Genomic DNA, 23,831 nt, shown 5'->3' with positions numbered 1-23,831 from the left:
ATATGTGTTAAAGAGGTGTAATTCAAGAGTTTCTTTAACCACTAATACATGGATCTCTATACAACAAATCAATTACATGTGCTTGACTGTCCACTTTATTGATAATAATTGGAAATTACACAAAAGAATTCTGAATTTTTGTCCTATTTCTAATCATAAGTAGGGGTGAGCAAAGACCTAGGGTACCCAGAACCGGTTAGGACCCATCGGATCCGGACCCAGAACTAGTCTCACCGGTTCCGGGACCGGGTCCAAAATGTCGGACTCGGTTGTAACCGGTTCCGGGTCCGGGTCCTGAAATTTCAGACCCAGTACCCACTAGGTACCCGGTTCAGTTATAAATTTTAAGTTTTTTTTAAGCCCATACCCCATATATATAAACTTATACAGCCCTAAAAAATGCAAACCCTAACATTTACCAGCCGCCTCCTTCCTCTATCCTCTAATCCTCTCTGCTTTCTCTCTCTTCTTTCCCTTCTCTTTATCTTCTTCTCTATTTCTCTATCTTCTTCTTATTACCCTTTTCACCCCTCTTTCTCTCTCCTCTATCAGTCAATCTTACCACCAAATCAAAGATAATTCATTCATTTCTCCCAAAAAAAAATAAAGAAGTAAACCAATTCCTTAGCAAAATCCTACAGAAGTTGTAGAACCTACAAAGAAATAAAGAAGTAAACCAATCACTTATCAGGTATCTTTTTTGCGAAAATAGTAATCATAGTATATAGTGGATTGAATAATCAAGGGTTTTGAATTTAGTGATTTGATACAGAAATTCTGGAGAATTTTCAGAAATGGCAACGCCATTAACGGGAATTGGACATAGAGAGGAGGTGGAGTTGCGATAATGGCAGGTCTTGTGAACGTTGTAGATCCTTCACCTCCGAGTTCGTCGTCTTCATCCAAAGCTTCGTTGAAAAATTCAGCTCAGAAATCACCGATTTTGACTTTTTTTTATTTTATTTTTTTATTTAATGGCTAGAAACGCAACATATCAAACTGGGTACCCGTTTTGGAACCGGTTCCCAGCGGTTCTGGTTTCAGATCTCAAATGTTGGGACCCGGTTGTTACCAGTTCCGGGTCCGGTTCCAAAATATTAGACCCGGTACTAACCGATTCCGGGTTCGGGTCTTTAGTTTTACACCGGGTACCCAGTAGTGTTCACCCCTAGTCATCAGGGTGATGATATTGGCAAAGAAATTGAAAAGTGTTTGCTTGATTGGGGGCTTGAAAAAGTCATGTGCATAACTGTTGACAATGCTAGCTCAAATGATACTGCAATTGGGTATATGATAAGGAAAATGAATGGATGGAAAATTGGGGTTCTTAAGGGTCGTTTCATTCACATGCGTTGTGTTGCACACATTGTCAATTTGGTTGTTTCTGATGGGTTGAAAATAATTAATGAGTCGGTTCAATGTGTTAGGCATGCAGTTAAGTTTATCAAACAATCTCCTGCTAGGTTGCAAAGGCTTAAAAAATGTGTCTTAGATGAAAAAATCAACACAAAAAGGGGATTGTGCCTACTAGGTGGAACTCTACCTATTTGATGTTGAATGCTGCTATTGAACTTTTTGAGAGGTATTCTGAGGAAGACCCTCACTATGTAATTGATTTGAATGAGATGGATGGTAAGGGTAGCCCTGATTCTGATGATTGGAATAATGTGAGAAGATTTTCTGAATTTCTACAAGCCTTTTATGACTGACCTTGCATGTTTCTGGCTCTCTATATGTCACTTTGAATTTGTTTTTTCATGAATTGGTGAGTGTTGCTGTACTTTTGAAAGATTTGGTTTCAAGTGATGATCTGGATATGTGTCTTATTGCTTGTAGAATGAAAGAAAAATATGAAAAGTATTGGGGTGATCCGGGAAAAATAAACCTCCTGATTTTTATTGATATTGTCCTTGATCCTTATTATAAGCTTGATTATGTTGAGTGGATGATAACTGAAATTTATGATCCTATTGTTGCATCAAAGTTGGTTAAAAATGTGAAGGAAGCTTTGAATGCTTTGTATGAGGAGTATAGTGTTTCTTCATCTAATGATGTGAATAGGGAGGAAGTGTCTTCAAGTAAGGATGACAAAACTCCATTGTCTCCCAAATATAAGAAGGATTGAAGTCTTAAAGAGTAAGTATAAGAAACACAAGTGTGAGAGAGATGGAGATGCAAAAATAGAGTTAGACAAATATTTGGAGGAGGATACGGCGGATGATATTGATGAATTTGACATTTTGAGCTGGTGGAAATTCAATTGTTCAAGGTTTCCTACTGTGGGGAGAATTTCCCGTGATGTTCTTGTTGTCCCTGTTTCTACAGTAGCTTCTGAGAGTGCATTAACTCCCCGAGTTGTAGAAGGTCTTGTTTGTGCTCAAAATTAGTTACGTGCTTCATCATTTCCAAGTATTGAAGAATGTTTAGAGGAAGTTGAGCTTCTTGAAGAACGTAATATATAAGAACATCTAATCAAAGTTACTTATTTTCATTATGTATATATATTAACTTGGTTATTTTTGTTATGAATTATGATAGACTTGAAGAATATGGAAATTGGTGATGCTAATATTGATGAAGTGCTTGAAATATTAGACTGATGTGGCTCTGCTGCTACTCTTTGCTCATTGTTGTTGCTAATGCCTCGCTCTATGCTGTTGCTGACCTGCTTTTATATGATGTTGTTGCTGACCTGATGTTGCTGTTGTTATGATGCTGCTGCTGCTTGTTGTTGTTATGCTACTGCTGTTTCAATTGTTAAAATTGTTATAATGTTGAACAATTTTTATTTTTTATTTTTTTTTGGATGAAGTGTTGAATTTTTATTTTTTTTTTTCTTTTTTTTTTCAGATTAGCCTTGCAACTTTGAATTAGAAGTTTTTCAGATTGACCTTACAACTTTGAATTAGAAGTTTTAGAACTTGTTAATGTTGTTTTAATCCGATTATGCTACTGCAGTACTGCTATGTTGATGAATATGATATTTCATATTGGTTTATATGGTTTGGAAGCCCACAAAAATTGCAAATTAAAGCCCAAATAAATAAGGCCCAAAAAATTCAGTTTGGTTCGGTTTTTTTTTTTTTTTTTTTTGATACCGAAATTTATATGGTTTGTTTTGGTTTGGTTTCAAAAGTAAAGTGGTGCGGTGGGGTTTCTAAAATCCAGAAACCGAATTAGAGTGGTTCGGTTTCAGTTTGGGCTATAAACCAAATCGAAAACCGAACTTTCACTCCTAGTCATAGGTTTGTGCCGACTAAGGTGGATGAGAGTTGTATGGGTTCGATCGATCGGCTAGGTTGGGGCTAGGTGGGAGTTCGCCGCATGAGTGTGGTTTGAGAGTAAGGGTTGGGGTTTAGGTGGGAGTTCGCCAAATAAGTGGGGTTCGAGAGTTAGAGTTAGGGTTTAGGTGGGTGTTCGCTGGTCTGGTTGGGACACTAGGGTGTAAAGTCAAAATGTATCTAATAGAAGGAACAGATGGAGTATTAGAGCAACTCCAATGGTAAGCTAATTAGCAAATCAGCTTTTTAGGCCACATAAGATTTTAAAGCTAATTTTTTTGTATCTAGTTTATGCCCTGGCTACTAGCTTGTGGTGTTTGCCATGGAGAAGAATAATTTTTCATGCATGCGTTAAAAGATTGCAGTTTAGCCCGAGCAATTTGGAGTAAGTGCAATTATTCTATGGTTTTGTCTCACTCTCTTTGTAGTGTGGGTGACTGGTGGGAGCACTATTTTGGTAATTTTGGAGAGGATATGGTTAGTTTAATTACCATGTGTTGGGCTATGTGGGGCGCAAGGAACAAATGGATGATTGAGGGTGAAAATCCGAATGTTGAGCAAATTGTTGCATATGCTTTGAAGATTAATACGAAGGGACATGAGGTGGGAAAGTTGAATAACATGGGGAATGGAGGGGTGGGAAAGTTGAATAACATGGGGAATGGAGGGGTGGAAAGAGTGTCTCTGTGGGCGGGTCTCCTCCGGCATCTGGTGTGGTTAAAATTATTGTTGATGCTGGTGTTTTGGGGGAGGTGGGGACGGGCCTGGGTGCAGTCTACAGGAATAGTGAAGGGGTGGTGCTTTGGAGAGCTACGGTGTAGTGGAGTGAAAAATGAGAGACTAAGATTGCAGAGGTGAAAACGGTATTTTGGGGCATGAAGATTGCGAGACACAAGGGTATGAGCTGCATTGGGATCGAGAGTGATATTCTGGTGGTGATTGAGGCAATGAGGAAGCATTTGTATGGCTCCAGTTCCTTTCATCTGATTATAAAGGATCTTCTAGATTTTTTTCTGTATGGCTCCAGTTCCTTTCATCTGATTATAAAGAATATTCTAGATTTTTTCTTCTTCTAATTTTACTAGTGATTCATGGTCTTTTGTAAAAGTGAGGGGGTAATAATGTAGCTCACAAATTGACTTACTTTCAACCATGGGAGTTTGGCCAATGGGTGTGGAGTGATGTAATCCCTCCTCGCATTTTGGAAATTTCTTCGGTTGATCTAGATGGGTTTTTTTTTCAAAAAAGAAAGTATTAAAGTTGTTACTTTCAAAGTTATTCACTAATAATTTTCTATTTTACACAGATCACTAATTAACTCATACAATTAACTAACTCATACAATTCTACACTTGCTAGTCTGCAACTGCATTTATAATAAATGTAGGTAACCGTCATCTGATGTTAAAACCGCAAAGGTAACACTACCTATATAATTGTTTAGTTCACACTTCACATGACACAATTAATTTGCCATAATGGTCACGACAAAAGAGTCATCCTAACCACATTTTTTTTGAGGAAAACTCATCCTAACCACTTTTAAGACATGATAACTTGTAATTGACTTATGTTACCCTACTTTCCTTTCCTTTGTTGTAAACTCAGTTAATTAATGTAATTTCAGCCGTTTTCAAAATAAAATATAAAATAAATAAAATAAAAAACCAAAAAAACTTACAAATGTTATATAATATATGTATTTAGTGGATGCCCATTATACCCTAATGATAATTCTAGGATATACTATGTTTATTATTCTACAAGGAAACCCTAATTGTATCAAATATATATATATATATATATATATATATATATATATATATATATATATATATATATATATATATCAATCATTGAGTAATAAATATATAGATCTATTCTCTCCTCTACTTTCACTTTCTCTTTAATTTCATAACATGTTATCAGCACCAAGCCCTAACCTATTGAACAACCATAGCCGAGTTACAATTCCTCTGCTAGAAAAGGTACCCTATATTTCTACTAAATTATGAATTTTGAAGCTATATAATTATAAACATGATTGTCGCACATTCATTTATATATTTCGTCATGCATCAATTATTCTTGATGATATATACTTCGTAATATGAGTCCCCAAAATTCAAGGACACCATTTAATTTTATTTATTTATTTAAAGTGTAATCATATTTTTAATATTATATGCTTTAATGGATTACATTTGATGCATAAAATAACTGTTCACTGTAAATTGCCAATGAATTATTTATAGTAGTACTACTGCTTGAGTTTTTGTTGACGTAGACTTTATTTTGTTTTAATTGCGATCGTTTCTATTTACATCATAATAGTCTGTAACACCTATGTATGAATTCTTAATTTTTATTATGCCTTGTCTACTATGCATGCGGCTATGTATTGGTATATCTATATATATTACACATAATTGTATCATATAACAAACTAATTAAATCTTCCAGAATTTAATGATTATAACGATTATAATTTATTAGTTAGGTAATACTTCACGCAGCGTCTCTTTGCCGCAATTAATCACTATGTTTTTTTTATTTTTCTACGGCATACCTAAGGTGTATATCGATTATTATATGATTGATATGATGTGGTTTACTCACAGATTATTGTTCATGGACCTATTATTGATTTGGTTAAATTTGACTGATCGAATTGTTTTAGTCAATGGTTTTTATATTATCATTTTTGTTTCTCGTGAATTCAATAAAAAAAATAAAACCTAAGTGGCTTACTTTTGTTGTGGATGATGATAATGGTTGGTGTAAAGAGTTGTATGTTGGTAGAATTTTAAGATATATTGAATTGGGTGCAAGAGGATTATATTTGCACTAACATTCGTCTAAGCTATATATATTGTACTTTTGGTTAATCTGTTGATACTAATTTATTTTGTCATATTTTATAAGTCCATATACTCTATACATTCGTCAAATCTATTAATTAGAAGTCAATATTTAGTAATGCTTGCATAGATTGTTTAAACTATATATATATGATCTTAGTTTCCTATTTTGCTTGAAGTAGCTTTTGTATATGTTATCCAGTATATTTTTAGGTTTCAAATTTAGTTAATTACTTGAGCCTTCTTGGTATTGTTAAAATCATTCAATACTATGATGAGTATATGATTAATATTCGTGGCCTATTCTATACGAAGAATGATCTACTTGTGATTCTTTGAAGCTCTTAAAAGTACTTTAAATTTTATGATTGAGATTATTTATATATACATGATGTTATATTTTTATTGGCCCGTTCAACCTCAATTCATGCTAACTAGCACTTATTTGAAGATGAATTTGACAACAAGTAATGTACTACTAATATACTAATTGCAAACTCCTTTCCATATATGGACGGTAAGTTCTAGATATTGTTCATGTACATGCATTATAATTGACTATCACAGTTTTAATATTATTCACACGTAAGGACTTGAAGCTCCTTAAACTAATGAAGGGTCATATATACATGATCTGATAATGTCCACCGTTCACAAGACTAAAGTGATTTTATAAACACAATGTCAAGAGAAATATGTACATTTTTTATCAGTTCTAATATTGTCTTTTGGGTGCACATTTAAGATATTGAATGTTGATAAATAATTTACTCATTCCCAGAGAAGTTCACGAACAATAATTGAATGAGCCTTATAATTAAAAGGTACATGTGTTGCATGATGATTATCATTCATGTAAAGTTCATAATAATTATAAACATGAGTACATAATATTCATTTGAAATAAAATTAATCTAAGCATGACAATGTGAAAAGATTAATTAATTAGTTGAATAATGTATTCACTATGCCCATATTTTGAGAATTTTCAATATAAAGATTCATGTAATTGGGCAAGAGAAAAAGAATAACTTTGCTTTGTTTGATACATGCATTGCTATAAGAATTTATGACTTAAAAGGAGCAAAGGATTTAAAGATTGTTGGACTATTTTTATACCCCCATATGCAAGGATTAGGGGGAGATAGTGTTTCTTCCATGGTTTTTATGTAATCCTTGCACATGAATAATTAAATATGTTGGTCAGTTTGGTACATCCCACTAGCCTAAATATCAATGATTTAGAGGTGGCCACATGATATGAATAAATGTCATTACCTATATACTAACTATAAATGTACATATTAAGTTGATGTCCTAAAAGGACAAGATCAGTTGCTATTGAAACTAGCACACCTTAAGTGTGGTAATCCAAAGGGTAACAACGGTAAGAATCATAGGAAGAGGAAATTAGCAATAATTGACAATGACAAATTTGAGAAAGTGACACATTTTGATGGATCTCCTGAAGAGATCATTTCTAGTACATTAAAATGTGTTATGACTATATAAATACTCCAGAAGAGTGTAAAATGTTGTCCAACAAGATTAGCATGTATCAAGATTACAATCAATCCTCCAGTGGAGTGTGAGTATTAGTTAATTGTCTTGCTAATTGTAGAAAGAAACATATTGGTGTACTTATATCACATCATACTCATGGTCATGCATAAAGTATCTCTAATAAGGTTATCACCATTATTATATAACTGACCATAATTTAAATACTAAAGGAAAAAGTGATTGGATGTGATAATTAAAAAAAAAAAAATTAGGCCATCCGGGATTATATAAATACCCGTTATGGAAACCTGAAGTTTCATATGATAATGTGCTGACACTCTCTCAATGTTAGATATATGAAATGAATTAAATGGCAAGACATAACATTGAGATTGAGCTATAATAATTTGTGTTTATGAAAATTTCAAGAGATAATAGGTTTTGATTTTTATATATACGAAAGAGTAATAGGTGACCAGAAGTTCACCAAAATAACTTATATATTATTGTCAAGTATTAGGTGACCAGAAACTCACCAAATACACTATTTAAGTCTTCAAAGATCCAGAAGATCACCATCTAGTAGAATTACAAGCAAGTGATTTACGCTTGTATACCAATTCTTTTGATTGAGGCTATTATATGTCAGCACATCATAAAGAGGAGAAGAAGGAAAAACGTACAACTACACAACACATGTCTCCCCATTGACATTAATCTCCAGAAGAGAAGATATTATGGAAATTATAATAATAAATACACATGCAATGTAAAGTTAATGAAAAAAGTATTCTTCATTGAAATTCTTCTCTAGAAGAGATACATGTTGTTTAATACAAATCTTCTCAGAGATAAATTTTGATTGTGATCCTCGCGTGAAATGAATTTTAATGCAAATTTATATACTAAGTTGGTATAGAATTAGACGCCCCTATAAATGAGATATTTTACCAACTTAGGGGGAGAAGAATCAGCAAAAGTTGGAAAATCGAAAAGAATTTGATGATCCTTATAATGGTAGTTTGAAAAGTTATATGCCAACTTTTGTCTATATATTATCAAGATATGTTGCACATTTATGATTTCATTTGTATTCAGTTATGACTCATGTTGCATAGCGTTGAAGATACATTTTGGTCATATTATGTGTATACATTGAGATAAAATCTTATCAATTATACTTGAATCACTACACCTGAAGTATGGGTTATATGATCGATTCCAAAATAAAGATATGATATGTGGAAGATGGTGCAGTTAACACTTTTATTATTGTGATAGTATATAAATACCATAATGTATGAAATACCCTAAAAGTGGTACAGATATCTGAATTATTACAATAGATGGCCTATGATGTAAGAAAAGTTATGATGATACCAATGAGACACGTATTCAGATATCATTGTCAAAATAGCATGAAAATTAAAAATTGTATCTTGAGAAATTATATGATACCAGTATATGATGGAACCGATATATAATATGCATATGCAGAAGGAATGGACTTGTGCATAAGGGATCAGAAATATATGTCCATTTGGATGTCGACATGAAACTAAGATAATAAATCAATATCTTATCGAGGACAATAAGTCCAATAAAATATGAATGCTAATGATCAAAAATTTATCATGGACTAGTAGTCCAATTAGAAAATGGATTTCTGAAATCCACACTGTACAGTGTTTGCATTTTTGAGTCTTTTATTTATGTGCATGTTTGAGTTTTAAATTTATGAATTACTCGTTGTATGTATAGGATGTAGTTTGATGCATTACTCATTACACATATATATTTTGTTTAATGTTTTACCATGAATTCTACATCTCATATTGCATGCATTAGTTCTATACATCATTTGTGTCATATGTAAATGTTTATGGTATGACGAGTTTATAATTATGATGAACGCTTACAAGAAGAAATTTATACTCCGATGGGCTTATAATTGTGAAGAAAGTTTATATGATGACGATCCAATAGCATGTTATGAATCATGCATGAAAAGTTCCCGCAGAGCTTATATACAACGTATTCAAATATCTAGCCCTTCAAATTCTATATTCTGAAAAAATGACAATGTTAATATTGTTATCAAACTCATGGAGAGTATTGGTGACTAAGTTATTGAGATATCAACCTGAAGTTTAACCAAGTGAGAGTTAATCGATTTTGTACACATTGGAGAACTCTCGTATAAAATGCAAAATGTCTACAAAAGAATAATAATGAGATATATTATAGTAAGAATCATCTTCTTATGGTCCATAAGAATCATGAGTAAAGTATATAATAATACTTTTGTTATATTATTACTAATTCATATAAGCTTAGATAATGATATCAAGATATCACGATTGCCATAAATTATTATCAATATTTGATTATCAATAGCTACTTTTACGACATCCAGAAGTAGGCATAATTTTGATGGTAAGGCAACTTGAAACAAAATGTCATATAAGATAGTGGTAAACGCAACATAGGTATTGTTCTCACAAGTATGGATAAATGAAGATGCTTTACAGTGAAGATTCAAGTTTGACCAGGGAGGATCAACTATCAAGGAATGTTATTCAGCTACAAGTGTGAAGTTAATAAGGCATTGGATCATTACATTGGAAAATCTCAAGTTATGCATTCATTAGGGGGAAAAAATACGCGCTGCACTCTTTTTCCCTTAACCATGGTTTTGTCCCACATTGGGTTTTCCTGATAAGGTTTTTAACGAGCCAGTATGTCAAGGCGCATTATGAAAGTGTTGTACTCTTTTTCCTTTACTGGGTTTTTATCCCATTGGGTTTCCCCATTAAGGTTTTAACGAGGCACATTATTTAATAATGGTCATCCAAGGGGGAGTGTTATATAATATATGTATTTAGTGGATGCCCAGTATACCTTTATGATAATTCTAGGATATTCTAGATTTACTATGTTTATTATTCTACAAAGAAACTCTAATTGTATCACATGTATATATATATATATATATATATATATATATATATATATATATATATATATATATATATATATATATATATGTCATTGAGTAATAAATATAGAGAAGCTATTCTCTCCTCTACTTTCACTTTCTCTTTAATTTCATAACAACAAACAAATTATACAAGCTTTGGTGTGTGAAGATAGTATTTGAGAAATAAAAGTGTAGAGATAAAATAATACTCCGTACTTTTTAAAACAGGTTTACTCTTAACCCTTAAAAGGTCTACCCCGCCCCATAATTGAACGGTCGTATAAAGACTTAGCCCATTTATTTATCAGACGGATCTAACCCATTAATAATTGTGGCGGGTCATGGGTCATGGCGTTTAACAGGGATCCAAGGCATCCAACCCATTGAATTTCTCTATTGAAGCGCATTCAACATTCTCCATTGAAGCGCAGTTGCCGTTCGACGTTGAATCTAGTTCTTGTATCCCCCATTGAAGCAGCTTCTGAGGTAAGTTGTTTGTATTTGTTATGATCATATCAAATATCCCTAAAATTATGAGATAAATGAATCAAATTTGGTTGCTAATGTATTGCACAACACTTTAATGTTAGGATTCAACTATGAAATCAGAGATCTTTTCCCTGGGCCCAGGGCTGCCGCCCCTCCTGCCCTTCCTCAGGGACGGGCCTGCTCCGTAATAATTATGATTGATAGGTTGAATTATATTGTAAGTGTGGATTTTTAAAAGAAATGTTCATTTTTAGACTTTAAAGATTGGGGAAGAAATTGGGTGTCATTTTAAAATAAGGATTTCTTAAGATTTTCCTCGAGTTTACGAAACAGGAATCATGACCTTCAAGAGAGGTTCCATGCATCATAGACTACTGGTGATGAATAGATTGCGAGTTTTGAGTTGCTTTTTTGGGGAAGAAGTGCTAAATGATTTAGTATGCTGGACATGGATCTTCAATCCTCTTTTGAAAAGAAATCGCTTAAATTTTATCCTGGTAAAAGGATTGAACTAGCTTGGTAATAGGAGCGTTTTGGACTGCTATATCTCAATATTTTAATGGGAGAGCTACTTCCTGTTATATTTTTTAGGGTGTTTCTTAAGGAGTCTGGTAAGGCTTTGTATGATATATCTCTCCAAATGCTGACTCCACCTGTTTCTTATTAGTTTTTGGGTGACCAATAAAGAGAATTTACCAAGATACGAACCAGGAATGGTTACCTGTATTTTTATTACTATGAATTGATCAGTTCTGAAGTGGGTTTCATTTACTATAGCAGGTGATAGTTCTCTTACATTGTGTTGTTGATTTGTGGTATCTAGTCTTCAAAAATAGAAGTGTTGTGTGCTAACTTTTAGTAGATGAAGTATATGACTTCAGTACGTGCTATCTTGCTTTATTTTTTAAAACTTTATGCATATCGTGCACATTTTCTCTATTCTTAAAAACTATATTAAACCTTCTGCATTAACAGATGGAAGCCTTCTTGAGTGCACATGTTGTAAAAGTTCCTGTTTGTCATGTAAAGCAGTTTAATTACTCTTTATTCACTCCCTCTTCTCCAAGATTAAATGGAAAGCTACATCGGAGTGCATTTGGGATGATGAAGAGCTTTAAATTGACAAATTCAGTTGCTGCTTCAATCCAGCCTGTTGAAGCTTCAACCACTGAACGGTTTGACAACACGCTACCATCCAAAGGTTTTCAATGAACTGTTACGTTAAAATCTTTAATGACCTTATTAGGCATTTATTTCTGTTGTTGGGAGTAGAATAGTGTTTTTAGCTTGTCTTCGTCCCCCTTCTCCCTTGAACACTTATCTTTGGGCAAAACTTGGGTAACAACCATTTGAAGCTTTTTCTTTTTTCTCGACAAAACCTTTTTACTGAATGAAAGAGTTATGTGAACTCTAGAGTTTTTTAATTGTTAGGCTAGTACAGTCTTGCAAACTAAATAAAGGCTTGCATAACAGTTACCCCTATCCTTTTGATAGGAAGATCATCTTAGAACCAGAATCAGTTTTTTTGTCTTTTTTTTTCTTTTTCCCTCTTCTCCCTCTAAAAGAGGTGAAATTTATTTTCTGGTGAATTATATGTTTTCTCTGTTATGCTTACCTGGGTTTGTTTTCAATCATGAAGATTGATTTAACTGCAGTTTGTCTAAAACAAAAAACTATCAAGAAGCATCAATTTGAAGAGTCATATACACCACTAGGACATTTCCATGCAGGCTAGTACAGTGTATACTTGATGCATAAGAATAGGCCTATCACAATACTTGTACTTTGCTCATCATTCTATTCTTGTTAGCTTACAACTTGATTTCTCCATGATTGTTGTTTCTATGATTATCCTGTGAGTGACATTTTTTTTTCCTTCATAATTCGCAGAAGTACTTGACTTGTGGAGAAATGTAGATGCTGTCTGTTTTGATGTTGATAGCACTGTGTGCGTAGATGAAGGTATTGATGAATTTGCCGAGTTTTGCGGAGCTGGGAAAGCAGTTGCTGAGTGGACATCAAGGTTGACTTTACACTTACACGGTGAAGGACCCTGGAGGTTTTTTTTTTTTTTTAACTTTTTAATAGATGTTGATTCAGTTTTTGCATTTCTTTCCGCAGAGCAATGAATGGATCAGTTACCTTCCAAGAGGCATTAGCTGCTAGGCTATCTTTAATAAACCCAACCCTTTCCCAACTCCAGGATTACCTAGAAAAGAGGCCTCCAAGGTAAGCCAATAACAAATATGTGGATGAACTAATGTCAGTTATATTACATAATTCTTATGATGTCTTTTATCCAAATGCCTTATATACTAAGGCCCTGTTTAGTTCACCTTATTTTTGCTGAATTGAACTGAACTGAACTAAATTCTTATCTGGTCTGATCTGATTTGATTGTCTGATTTGACCAAACTTTGACCTTAAGTGTATGATAATATGTAAGGAAAAAATATATCAAATCTGATCTGATTTGATTGTCTGATTTTATTAATATGTAATTTTCATTATTTTTTTCATTACGAAATTAAAGATATTTAGCGATAAAAAATTGCACATAAAACGATGATTTGATCCGAACATATTTTTTCTGAAATAAGTAAAAATAAGTTGAACTAACTTGCAAAAAAAAACTCCAAGATGTCATCCTCTTAGCTTGGCTTGAAATATTATGGAATATTGATCCACTTGGATCACCCAGTTGACACAGACATAGCCACTGATGTATATAGTATAGACAATTAGACAGAGTAATATGTCTGCTTGTACAATTGTCCTTGCCCATGTCCGCTTTTGTTTGATCTGCGTGTCTAAATTAATAGTCTGATAACTTCATAACTCTCTGATAAGCTGAATGCCATGTGGTTTATGTATCTCAGGATCTGTGTGAAAATAACAGACCCCATTTGTTGGATTAAAGTATTATTATCCTTTTGACTTTTTCACTATTGTTCTTCGTTTTGTTAGCCATGGAAATTCTGGAACAAATGTGTTGACATTGTGGATACGATCATCTTCTTTGGTTTAATTTTATCCTAATTTTTAATTTTAATTTGCATGTAACAACATAGAAATTTTTCTTTATTGATTGATGGTCTTTGTTGGCCTAGAACTTGACTACTGTATAATGGAGTCGATGGTTTCCTGTTTTAAACGATAATATTTGAAGCTTATTAATATAGACTTTCTACTGGTATTGTTCTTTGATGTGCACTCTGTGATTATGAATCTTGCTTTTAAATTTTGTAAATAGTATCATTGACCATCCAACCTTATTGATAAACAGACTATCTCCTGGCATAGCAGAGCTGGTTAAGAAGCTTAAGGCTAAGGGCATTGATGTTTATCTAGTCTCAGGAGGCTTCCGTCAGATGATTAATGTATGCTATCCAGTATTCACTACCATTACAAAAATAAATAATTGGATGAACCTTTATCACTAATTAGCACTGCTGACTCAATATCTAATTGTGATAGCTTCAATAGTTTTGGTCATGTTTTTCCAATTTGTCTTCCAATTATTCATTACAAATTTCTCATCCTGAAGCCTGTTGCATCAATCCTTGAAATTCCACTCGAAAACATTTTTGCCAATCAAATGCTTTTTGGAGACTCTGGAGAGTTTCTAGGGTTCGATGAAAATGAGCCTACTTCAAGGAGTGGAGGAAAACCCATAGCAGTTCAACAAATACGGAAGGTTTGTTTAGTTGCCCTTTTAATAATTGATTTACAAAGAAATACTTATGGACCATTACTTATCTTGAATTTCAGGCTCGTGGGTACAACACGTTAGCCATGATTGGTGATGGAGCTACGGATCTTGAGGTAATAATTCATTTCAACATTTCATTTTACCTCACTTACGATTTAGATTTCAGTACTACTTGCTGATTTTTGTTGATCTGAAGGACCAGGATGTTTTAGAGCATTTAATGATCCCGGATGGCTTTTAGCTGTCCCAATCTTGGTGCTAGTTAGTGGAAATCTCCAGTTAATAGTTTAATTAATTGCATATTAAGAATCCATCAAACTATTGGGTTCAAAAGTGGAATTGAGTTTGTATCAAGTAACCCTTTATCTTCAGACCAGTCTGGGTTAGCTCTAACTTTCTAAACCCCAGCCACTTTGAGTTAAATTGTTCCATCCTTGCTAGGGAACTTTCCTTCTTGTTTTGATTCCTATATCAGTTTAAAATATTTTTGCCCTTCTTTTGTGCCCTACTGATCCAAGGTTCATTGCTTTCCCCAACCTATGCTTCTTAAAAAAAATCTGGTGAATGTGTGTGTGTGTTTTAAACTTCATAGTGTTTTGAAGATGCTTTAAGATCATACGCGGTACCAATTAAAATTTGCAAACTTTGACTGAAAAGTTAAGAGGACATGTAATATGAGAGAGCGTTACAGGTTTACAGTTGTTCAGATTTTCTTTATCTCGACAACCAGCATCATGGCAAAGTGGTTATGATTTGCTAAAAGAGTAAAAGATTTCTACATTGTGCATGGCATCTGGCTATTTGATACTGTATAGTGTCTTTTTGTGGCGTATTTTCTTAAGGGTTTATTTTTTTATGTGTCAAGTAAATATGACTCGGTTTTTGTGCAACTGTAGGCTCGTCAACCTGGGGGTGCTGATTTGTTCATCTGCTTTGCTGGAGTTCAACTTCGAGAGGCTGTTGCTGCGAAAGCTGACTGGCTAGTTTTTAATTTTAAAGATCTTATCAATTCCCTGGACTAGCTTCGCCTTCTAGAAAAATTATCACCTTTTTTTGCTCATTTCCTGCTCGTCCGGTGCCTCTTGAGAGTGAGGAAGTGTAGAGGGTTTTATTTCAGTCAAAATATACATAACACATCAGCTGCAACACCGTCCATAACCCTCCTACTTTAAAGGTGTACACCACCGAAGATGGGTAAAATCTTCTAACAAGTGACTAGTAGACAGGTTCATGCAAGCTGTTCCATGTTGAGTTGTATTTACTATTTACGTTGAATATATTAGTTTTTGTATTTCATTCCTATAAACGGAGTATATCTGTATGGTGTTTGGAATATGATTAATCAGCAATGAATGGAAATAAACTTTTGTTGTAGCTTGGCTCCCGTTTGTTGCTAGAGTAGTGAAATGTAAGTAGAGAAGCCCAGAATGAATTACAGTAGTTATATATAAATTAGGATTTTACTTGAGAAGGTTTATCGAAACATTTGCTCAGTCAAGTAAGTTAAATATCAATACACTTCTTTGTTGGTACGGTGTTACCTAAACACCTAAAACCTTCAGCATTATTGGTACGGTGGTGCCTAAAAACTTCTTTGTTCATACTAATTACTTAATTAGTACGGAGAGATATTTGTGTTCATTTTAAACGCACATTAAGAGCAGACATTTTCAAATGGTACACTATTTCGTATAGCTAGAAAATACTCCGTATTTTGATAGCCTAGTACTCCCCACAGCCCACCGGACCATTGATATCGATTATTTCCCTGGATGACACATTGATTATTCATTTGTGGGTTGCTTACTTGCTTATCAAGTTAGATATTTGGTGGTGACCCTTGTCATAAATCTCATAATGATAACTTTTCCATCTAATTGTTGGCATGGACACACAATTAAGTACAATTGGAAATCTTGACAACTATTAGACCTTCTGCTGCAGTGACCCAGAGGTCGCCTTGCATCCTTGAGGTGTAAGGTTCGATTTTCATCAGTCACAAATCCCATCTCCTTGTTTTCGGGCATTGTCAGTTAAGCTTTCTATGATGGGAGCCTCGGTTGGGGACCAGTTGCCCTTACCGTGCTGATAACAATGGAGTAAAAGAGTTTTTTTTTTTCTTTTTTTTTCTCAAAAAAAAAAATGGCATAAAACATTATCCATTGTTCAAACCATCAATGTATTGATCACGTTAATAATTGGGGGTTACTAAATTCCATCATAAAATTTTTTATTTACTAAAATGATGGAGTTTTTACTCTCTCAAAAGATTTACCCAATAAGGAGGTTGTTATACTCTTTGAAAAAAATTTCTACGTGTTACGTCATATTATCAATAATGAAAAAAGTTTCTTTTAATTTTTCAATTTTAATAATATGTTTCCATAATAACTTGATTAATTTTTTTGCATCAAATTTTACAAAAAGTTGTGTAATTCAAATGGATAATAAGTTATTTTTGTGAATTTAGTTTGATTGAAACAATCGTTTGAAAACAAAAGACTATAATCCCTTCTTTTCCTTGTGGAGTTGTGACTTTCTATGATACAATTTTGTTTTACTTTCCAAATGGTTTTTTATTTTTGTCTCCACAAATCCTATGATTATTTTATTGTAAAATCTTAAATATTTAAACCTCAAATCAAATTTTAAATACATTTCAAATTGATCTAAAAAAATCTAACCATAAAAGATAAATTTCGGCATTTCGCTAATAAAGTCAATAATTCGCTAACTAACTACTCTGTACTCCATTCTTAATTGTTTAAAATGCAAGATTATGTGCTACACATTTTCTTCGTTATGTAATTATCGCAATGTTATCCTTTTAGAAAACTTGCAAAATAATGCAATACTCATATAATTTTATTTTTTTTCTTACGAGAATACTCATATAATTTATCTAACTATTAATTCCTTTATCTTTCACCATAACACACTACACACGTGTTTCTCTTTTCATCTCTATTCCCCCATTTTGCGATTAGCATTAGAGATTTTCACACCTATAAGGCTATAACAAACTCACCCACACAACTACACAATGACACAAAATACTGAAAGTAAAGAAGCCTTGTATTTTTTTCCCACATTAATTTGTTTTTTTCATTTGACCTTTTTCACCTTTTTCCTTAATTTCTTCTTCATTTTTCTTTCCATTTACAATTCGAGCTCAACCGTCAAAACATTATCAAATTGGGTTTTTTTAATTATGTCCAATTACTCAATAAAAATATATTTTTTTAAAAAAATAAAAAATCAGAACATCTCTATTTTTAGTTTTTCAAAGTTTCAATGTCATAGATTTGGCTTAGGCTTACCAAACCTTTGAGTACTCTCTCTCTACAATAAAGTGATCCTCTTTCTCTCTCTTAATAAGTCTATTTTTATTGAGCATTAATTGATGAAAAGGAGCCATTGCAGGAATTTCAATTTCTTTGTTAAGTTCATCAGCATCACCTACAGTTGTCTCTTTCAAGTGGGTATTTTTCAAATTTTTGATTCTTGTTCATAAAAAAAAACTGTTGGGTGGTTCCATTTTTCTGTTTGGTAAAGGGTCTTTCTCGTATTTAGTTTGGGTATCTTACTGAGTGAAATTAGGGTTCGTGATATTTGTTTTTGAGATTTTGTTCTTATATGGTATTGTGCTCTTTTGGTTGACTAATTTGATTGGATTATTGGGTTGCATTTGATAATTTGGTACAATTTAGGGATTTTTTTATCTGGGTTCATATGAAAATGACATTGGAAATTGTTTGGAATTAGGAAATGGTGATGTATTTCAGGGTTTTGCTTATTTGATTGGTTGTAATAAATGGAGTTTGTTTAATTGAGATTATGGGATTTGTGAAAATTGTATGCCATGGCACTTGGACACAAAGAATTGGAGCAAAGATGATTGTTAGTGTTGTAGAATTTGGGTAGCATATTGTGTGTTTAGAGGAAAATGCAAATGGATTTGTGGGTTGTGGCAGCTGCTACTGGTGCTGGATACTTAGCTAAGTACTGGAAGAATGTTTTAGGTGATAAAGAAGGCTCATCAGGTAGTCCTTCTGGGAGTTCACTTCCGGATAATCCTGAATCGCCGTCTTTGATTCAACCGGTAGGTGGCAAGACATTGCCTAGCCGCAAACCCTCACGAACAGAAAGAGGAGGGCAATGTTTCAGTGATCCTGGAAAGGGTAGCCATTCGGATGGAATGTTTACGGAGACATTGGGGAGGGATGATCGTTTCGCTAATGATGTAGCTGGTACTGAGGCAATGGGTCATGAGAAACAAATTGATAAGTTTGAGGAGTACAATGTTGGGTATAGGTTAGATGCTGACATTCCGGATAAACCTGAATACAACATTTGGGAAATGGGGGTTTCACCTAGCTCCAGAAGAAGCAGTAAACGCTTGAGAAGTAGACGTCTCCAACATCACTCTTTGCAATATATTAATCCACGTACTTCTTTAGATAGTTGCCTTGTGGCTCAGATGCAAAGGGAACGTTCCGAAATGGAAGAATATCTTCTTACACCACTTTCTTCACCTTGTGCTCCCGCTTTGAGGCCATTTCTTGTCAGTGATGGAAGACAAGTAATTAGTAGAGCAAGTAATGATTTCAGAAATGAGTTGCACAAGGACATACGCCCAAAAGCAGGTGATGATGTAGTTGGGGTTCCTCATCTTCCACAAATCATTAAAACTGGTTACTCGAAACAAAAGTTTAGCACAGGCAAGAATCAAATGGGAAAATCAAGCAATTCCAACAAATCATTTGAATTGGACACAAGAGATGGTACTATTTTCTTTTTACCGACTTTTTTTTCATTTACTTTAATTCTATGTTATTTATTTTGGAAAACTGTCTCAATAAGTTTCTGCTGATAATCTCACATGAAAGGTGGATTCGCATCAGGTGCTTGTGTTTCCATTACCTTATAATTCAGTATATTCACATTTTTGCAGTCTTTGAGATCCATTATTCTGGGTTATAATTGTTCTGATTATCCAATTTATAGTAATCTGGAATAAAGTGGTCGAAGATTTTAATGTTTGTCTCCAAAAACTGTAATAACTGGACAAGGGGGGATAATTAATTTGCTTTAGTTGCTTATGTATAAATGCGGAGCACACAATTATATTTCAAGATATTAAGATGAGACAATTTGGGTTGATACTGCGCCATTAGATATGAGGGTGGGTAGATACTGAAGATGTGGATTGAGAGAGCAAGCAAGAATGGCTATTGAGACTTGAGAGATTTGCCCCAAAGCACAGATATGACTTGCATTTATTAAGGAATACTAGGTGGATTGTTATCTTAAAGCAGCTCTAGCCTTGATATTAATTAGTATGGAATAATATAGAAATCGTAGATAAGAATTATAAGATGCATAATATTCCATATAATTCCTAGAAACGCACCTATGGCGGTGTAACTAAGTCCTATGGTGATTGTGCTTTGGACAATATGATAATCCATACAAAATTTGTCTTCTATGTTTGTCATCAACTTATTGCTGATAATCTTTCTGGCCCATCTATCGGATGGCATTATCCTTGTAAATTTTATTAGGCTGCCTGTTGCTTTCATCATATGTTTGATAGCTTCATGACTTATATCCTGAATCATTGACCTTTTGATAATGATGACATTTTTTCCAGTTTCTTACCCTGAAGTTGTCATTTCTATCAGGATCCTCAAGTAGGCAAGCTCTTTTCTGTTTTGGAATTTCAATCGGTGTAATGTGTACAATGATAGCTGACAAAATGGAAGTGCAAAAGCTGAAGGAGAGCTTAAAGCAAACTGAAAATTTGGTTGAAGATCTTCAGGAAGAACTGGAGATGAAAGATTCATTAACTGTTAAAGAGCTTGCCAATGACGACGACTCACAGGATATACTTGAAAGTTTGTGTGGTCATGATAAAATGAGTTTGTACTCTAACCTAGATGATACAAGTGTGCCGATAAGATATGCCGATGAAGAATCAGTAAGCCTGGAAAAAATTGACTCCATGAGTAAAATTGAAGCAGAGCTTGAAGCTGAACTGGAAAGACTAGAGCTAAGCATGAAAGGATCGACTTTGCAAGGAAAATCATCTGATTCTATTGAGGTACATGCTAGTTCTTTACCCAATACTTTAAACTCTAAATTATCATTATCTGAGTGTACTCTGTATCTAAGTGCTAATCCAGTAGCTAATTTGACTATGCTCATATCACTGTATCAGGAGATGATTTGAATGTTCTTAGCTTAGTTGGTATCATACATGTATTTAATTCTTATGCGCTGATTTGTGATTGAAAACTTAACAGAAAATAGTACCTTGTTTGTATAAAAATGTGAAAGGTAGCCCTAGTAGTTTAGGACTCTAGTAGCAGTAGTGTCTATATTTTCATGAGAGATATGCGCGCAGGTTAAGTTGATACTCCTGATTCTATTATGATGTATTGTTTTTAGGCTTATATATATATAGCCTTTTCTTACCTCTCTACATGTCAGATGTGTCTGCTCTTATGCCATTCACATATAGTTCTATAAGTCTGGATTTCCATGAGATTGGTGCTAATAATCTTACAAAGCAGGGTCAGATTGTGATTTATGAATGGTCACTGCAGTGGTGTTGGGAATTGAGGTGAAATGTTAAATGGTTGTTTGGATGTTAGAGGGGAGAGGAGAAGGTGATGCTTGAAAATTAGGTCCAGAAGGTGCAATATGTCAAGTTCTGGCCCCTTCATTTATTAATCACCATCATCTCTCAATTTATAGTCTAAACCCTCCATCCTATAAAGCTAGTATTATTCTTTTTTTAGCTTCCTAAAATATGGTTAAGACTTAAAACTACTTAGAAATCATGAATAAGTGCATAACTATTGCATATGTGAGTATTAAACATGATAAACAAATCAGTAGATACAAGTTACCTTGTCTGTTTGAGATTTCGAGTATATACATAGCATCATCAACTTTATGGGGCAGCAGAAGTATCAAGGTATCATCTATACGATCTCATCTCCCTACTGGTGTGAACTTGCTTAAAGGGGTGATCTACCTTGCTGATGTGCTCATTGGTTTGATATATTGAGATGCCTCTGAAAGGTTCTAGTAACATCTGAACAATTTGAATAAAATTTGATTTATGAGCTATGAATCGCCTTACTTGTATGATAATAATTTCGCCTATTATAAGCTGTATATATTAAACTAAAGCAGAGACCACTTAATCAGGTTTTCCCTCTCAATCAAACACATTACAGTGATAAAGCTAGACTAAATAAATGATTGGCTTTAAATTGTGATTCCATATAAAGCCTCTAATTTATTTACTCCTGTCTTGGAAATTACTTTACTATGGAGTATATAAATACCCCATGTCTTTCTCATGTATGTTAATTAATAATTGAGCATTGCTCGGGGATTACGTAATGAAATATAACTAACTGTTGCTGGTTGGCTACTGTTGTGGTTTTGTGGCAAATGTGCCTGGAATGAAATATTTTGGCCTGAATAGCGTTTGGGGGTAAACTACTTGTAAAGCTAACAAAGTTTGCTCAAGCTTGATGCTACAAGAACTCTGAACTGTGACTTTCCACTTAGACTCTTTGACACTCTGTATGTATTTCCTGTTAATGTCAGAATGTACAGTAATAATGGAAAAGAAAAGCATGGAGTATCGTGTATATTTCTTTTGTCTTTCCTGCTGCTTCCTAGACTTGGATCCTCTCTCTGTCATCTCAGTTTTCTGCTTGTGATTATGGATAATATCCCGTTAGCCAATAGCCACCTTGGACATCATCTTGTAAGTGGATGGGTTGCCTATTGTTTGATCTTTCTACTATGATCATTTAGTGATTGTGATTTCACAGGTATTACCAAAACCATGTTAGGTATAATATTGTGCAGCCTTATTATACTGTCTCGTGCTCTGTCTTAAATCTTCCATTAATGCAATCGTCATGAAGTTGTGACCCTTAATTCGTTATATATTTATCATACTTATGTGGTTGCAATGACAATGCAATTTGATCAGGAATTAGACCAGGATATGGCTTCGGAATTGGTGCATGGCGAACTAAATGCTGATATATTCCGAGGAAAATCCAGCTCAGAACCTACCCCCGATCGAGGCTCAACCCCTCAGTCAATGAAAGAAGGTGTCTCACCTCGTGAACTGAGCTTGCGCTTGCATGAGCTCATTCAATCAAGATTGCAAGAACGAATCCTGGAGCTTGAGGCTGAACTTGCCAATAGCCAGAAAAAGATACAACACTTGGAATCAGAGAAAAACTCGTGGAGAGAGGTTTCTCAAAGTGAATCCTCCTCTATCCCTGACAGCCCTATGGCACAGCCTCTTGTAATGAATTTGTCAGGGGAGGCCCTTGATGCCTATAATGAAGCTTTTGGGGAACTTAACAAGCTGAACGGATCTCAAACTGGGGATTCCTGGATTGATGACGACAAACAGCAAGATAATCAACTCACGATGAATGGCATCCAAAATGGTGGAAATAAAGTACCTCCAAATGAAGGTAGCCCAATCGACTATGTCAACAGAGAAGACAGTGATGATGATTTGCTACTCATAAAACAGATTGTTGAGAAAGCTAGGCGGCAAGGCTCTCCAGCTATTTTAAGGGCACAAAGAGCCATGGTATGGTTGAAAAATGATGAGAATTAGAACAGTGGAATGTAATTTTTTTGGTACATTGTAAAAAGGAAAAAAAAAACCACATTTTGTCGTGTAGAATAGTAAATTTTTTTGGGATCCTTCTCCACTTTTGGCTAAACAACTGGAGCAACGGTAGGTGAATAGTAATTTGTGTCCAATTTTAAATCACGGACTAATGAGAATTCGCCTTTCCACTCCTTTTTATTCTGACAAATTGGTTTAATAGCTTAACTTAGGTAAGCATAAATTTTAAAGTGAAGGTAAATTTTGCGTTAATGTCGAAATATTACGCTGTTACAGACCTGTGTTAGAAACCTTAGAATAGATAGAATTGTCTCTGATATAA

General features: G+C 34.0%; 2 protein-coding genes and 1 long non-coding RNA gene across 5 annotated transcripts; all 3 read left to right on the top strand.

Annotated features, from left to right (window-relative positions):
* Positions 1-44: 44 nt before the first annotated feature.
* LOC110726341 lies at positions 45-2,627 on the top strand. The gene is made up of 2 exons (XR_002512359.1): positions 45-691; positions 773-2,627. It is a non-coding gene; the product is annotated as an uncharacterized LOC110726341 (long non-coding RNA).
* An 8,337-nt stretch (positions 2,628-10,964) lies between these two features.
* LOC110726340 (phosphoserine phosphatase, chloroplastic-like) lies at positions 10,965-16,201 on the top strand. 3 transcript variants are annotated; one of them, XM_021905804.1, is made up of 9 exons: positions 10,979-11,111; positions 11,216-11,331; positions 12,090-12,315; positions 13,005-13,137; positions 13,236-13,343; positions 14,401-14,494; positions 14,662-14,811; positions 14,886-14,939; positions 15,723-16,201. In XM_021905804.1, exons 2-9 carry the CDS (start codon positions 11,308-11,310, stop codon positions 15,846-15,848), a joined length of 915 nt encoding a protein of 304 aa, XP_021761496.1. In that variant the 5' UTR covers positions 10,979-11,111; positions 11,216-11,307; the 3' UTR covers positions 15,849-16,201. The 3 variants fall into 3 exon arrangements, with proteins under 3 accessions (XP_021761497.1, XP_021761498.1, XP_021761496.1); XM_021905805.1 differs by lacking the exon at positions 11,216-11,331 and having other exon boundaries at positions 10,965-11,111; XM_021905806.1 differs by lacking the exon at positions 11,216-11,331 and having other exon boundaries at positions 10,971-11,111; positions 12,182-12,315.
* A 1,866-nt stretch (positions 16,202-18,067) lies between these two features.
* LOC110726339 lies at positions 18,068-23,603 on the top strand. The gene is made up of 3 exons (XM_021905803.1): positions 18,068-19,610; positions 20,511-20,929; positions 22,847-23,603. Exons 1-3 carry the CDS (start codon positions 18,773-18,775, stop codon positions 23,492-23,494), a joined length of 1,905 nt encoding a protein of 634 aa, XP_021761495.1. The 5' UTR covers positions 18,068-18,772; the 3' UTR covers positions 23,495-23,603.
* The last annotated feature ends 228 nt before the right edge of the window (positions 23,604-23,831 follow it).

Source organism: Chenopodium quinoa, unplaced genomic scaffold (assembly GCF_001683475.1).
Source record: "Chenopodium quinoa cultivar QQ74 unplaced genomic scaffold, ASM168347v1, whole genome shotgun sequence".
Lineage (NCBI taxonomy): Eukaryota > Viridiplantae > Streptophyta > Magnoliopsida > Caryophyllales > Amaranthaceae > Chenopodium > Chenopodium quinoa.
This window is presented reverse-complemented; position numbering and strand designations above follow the sequence as displayed.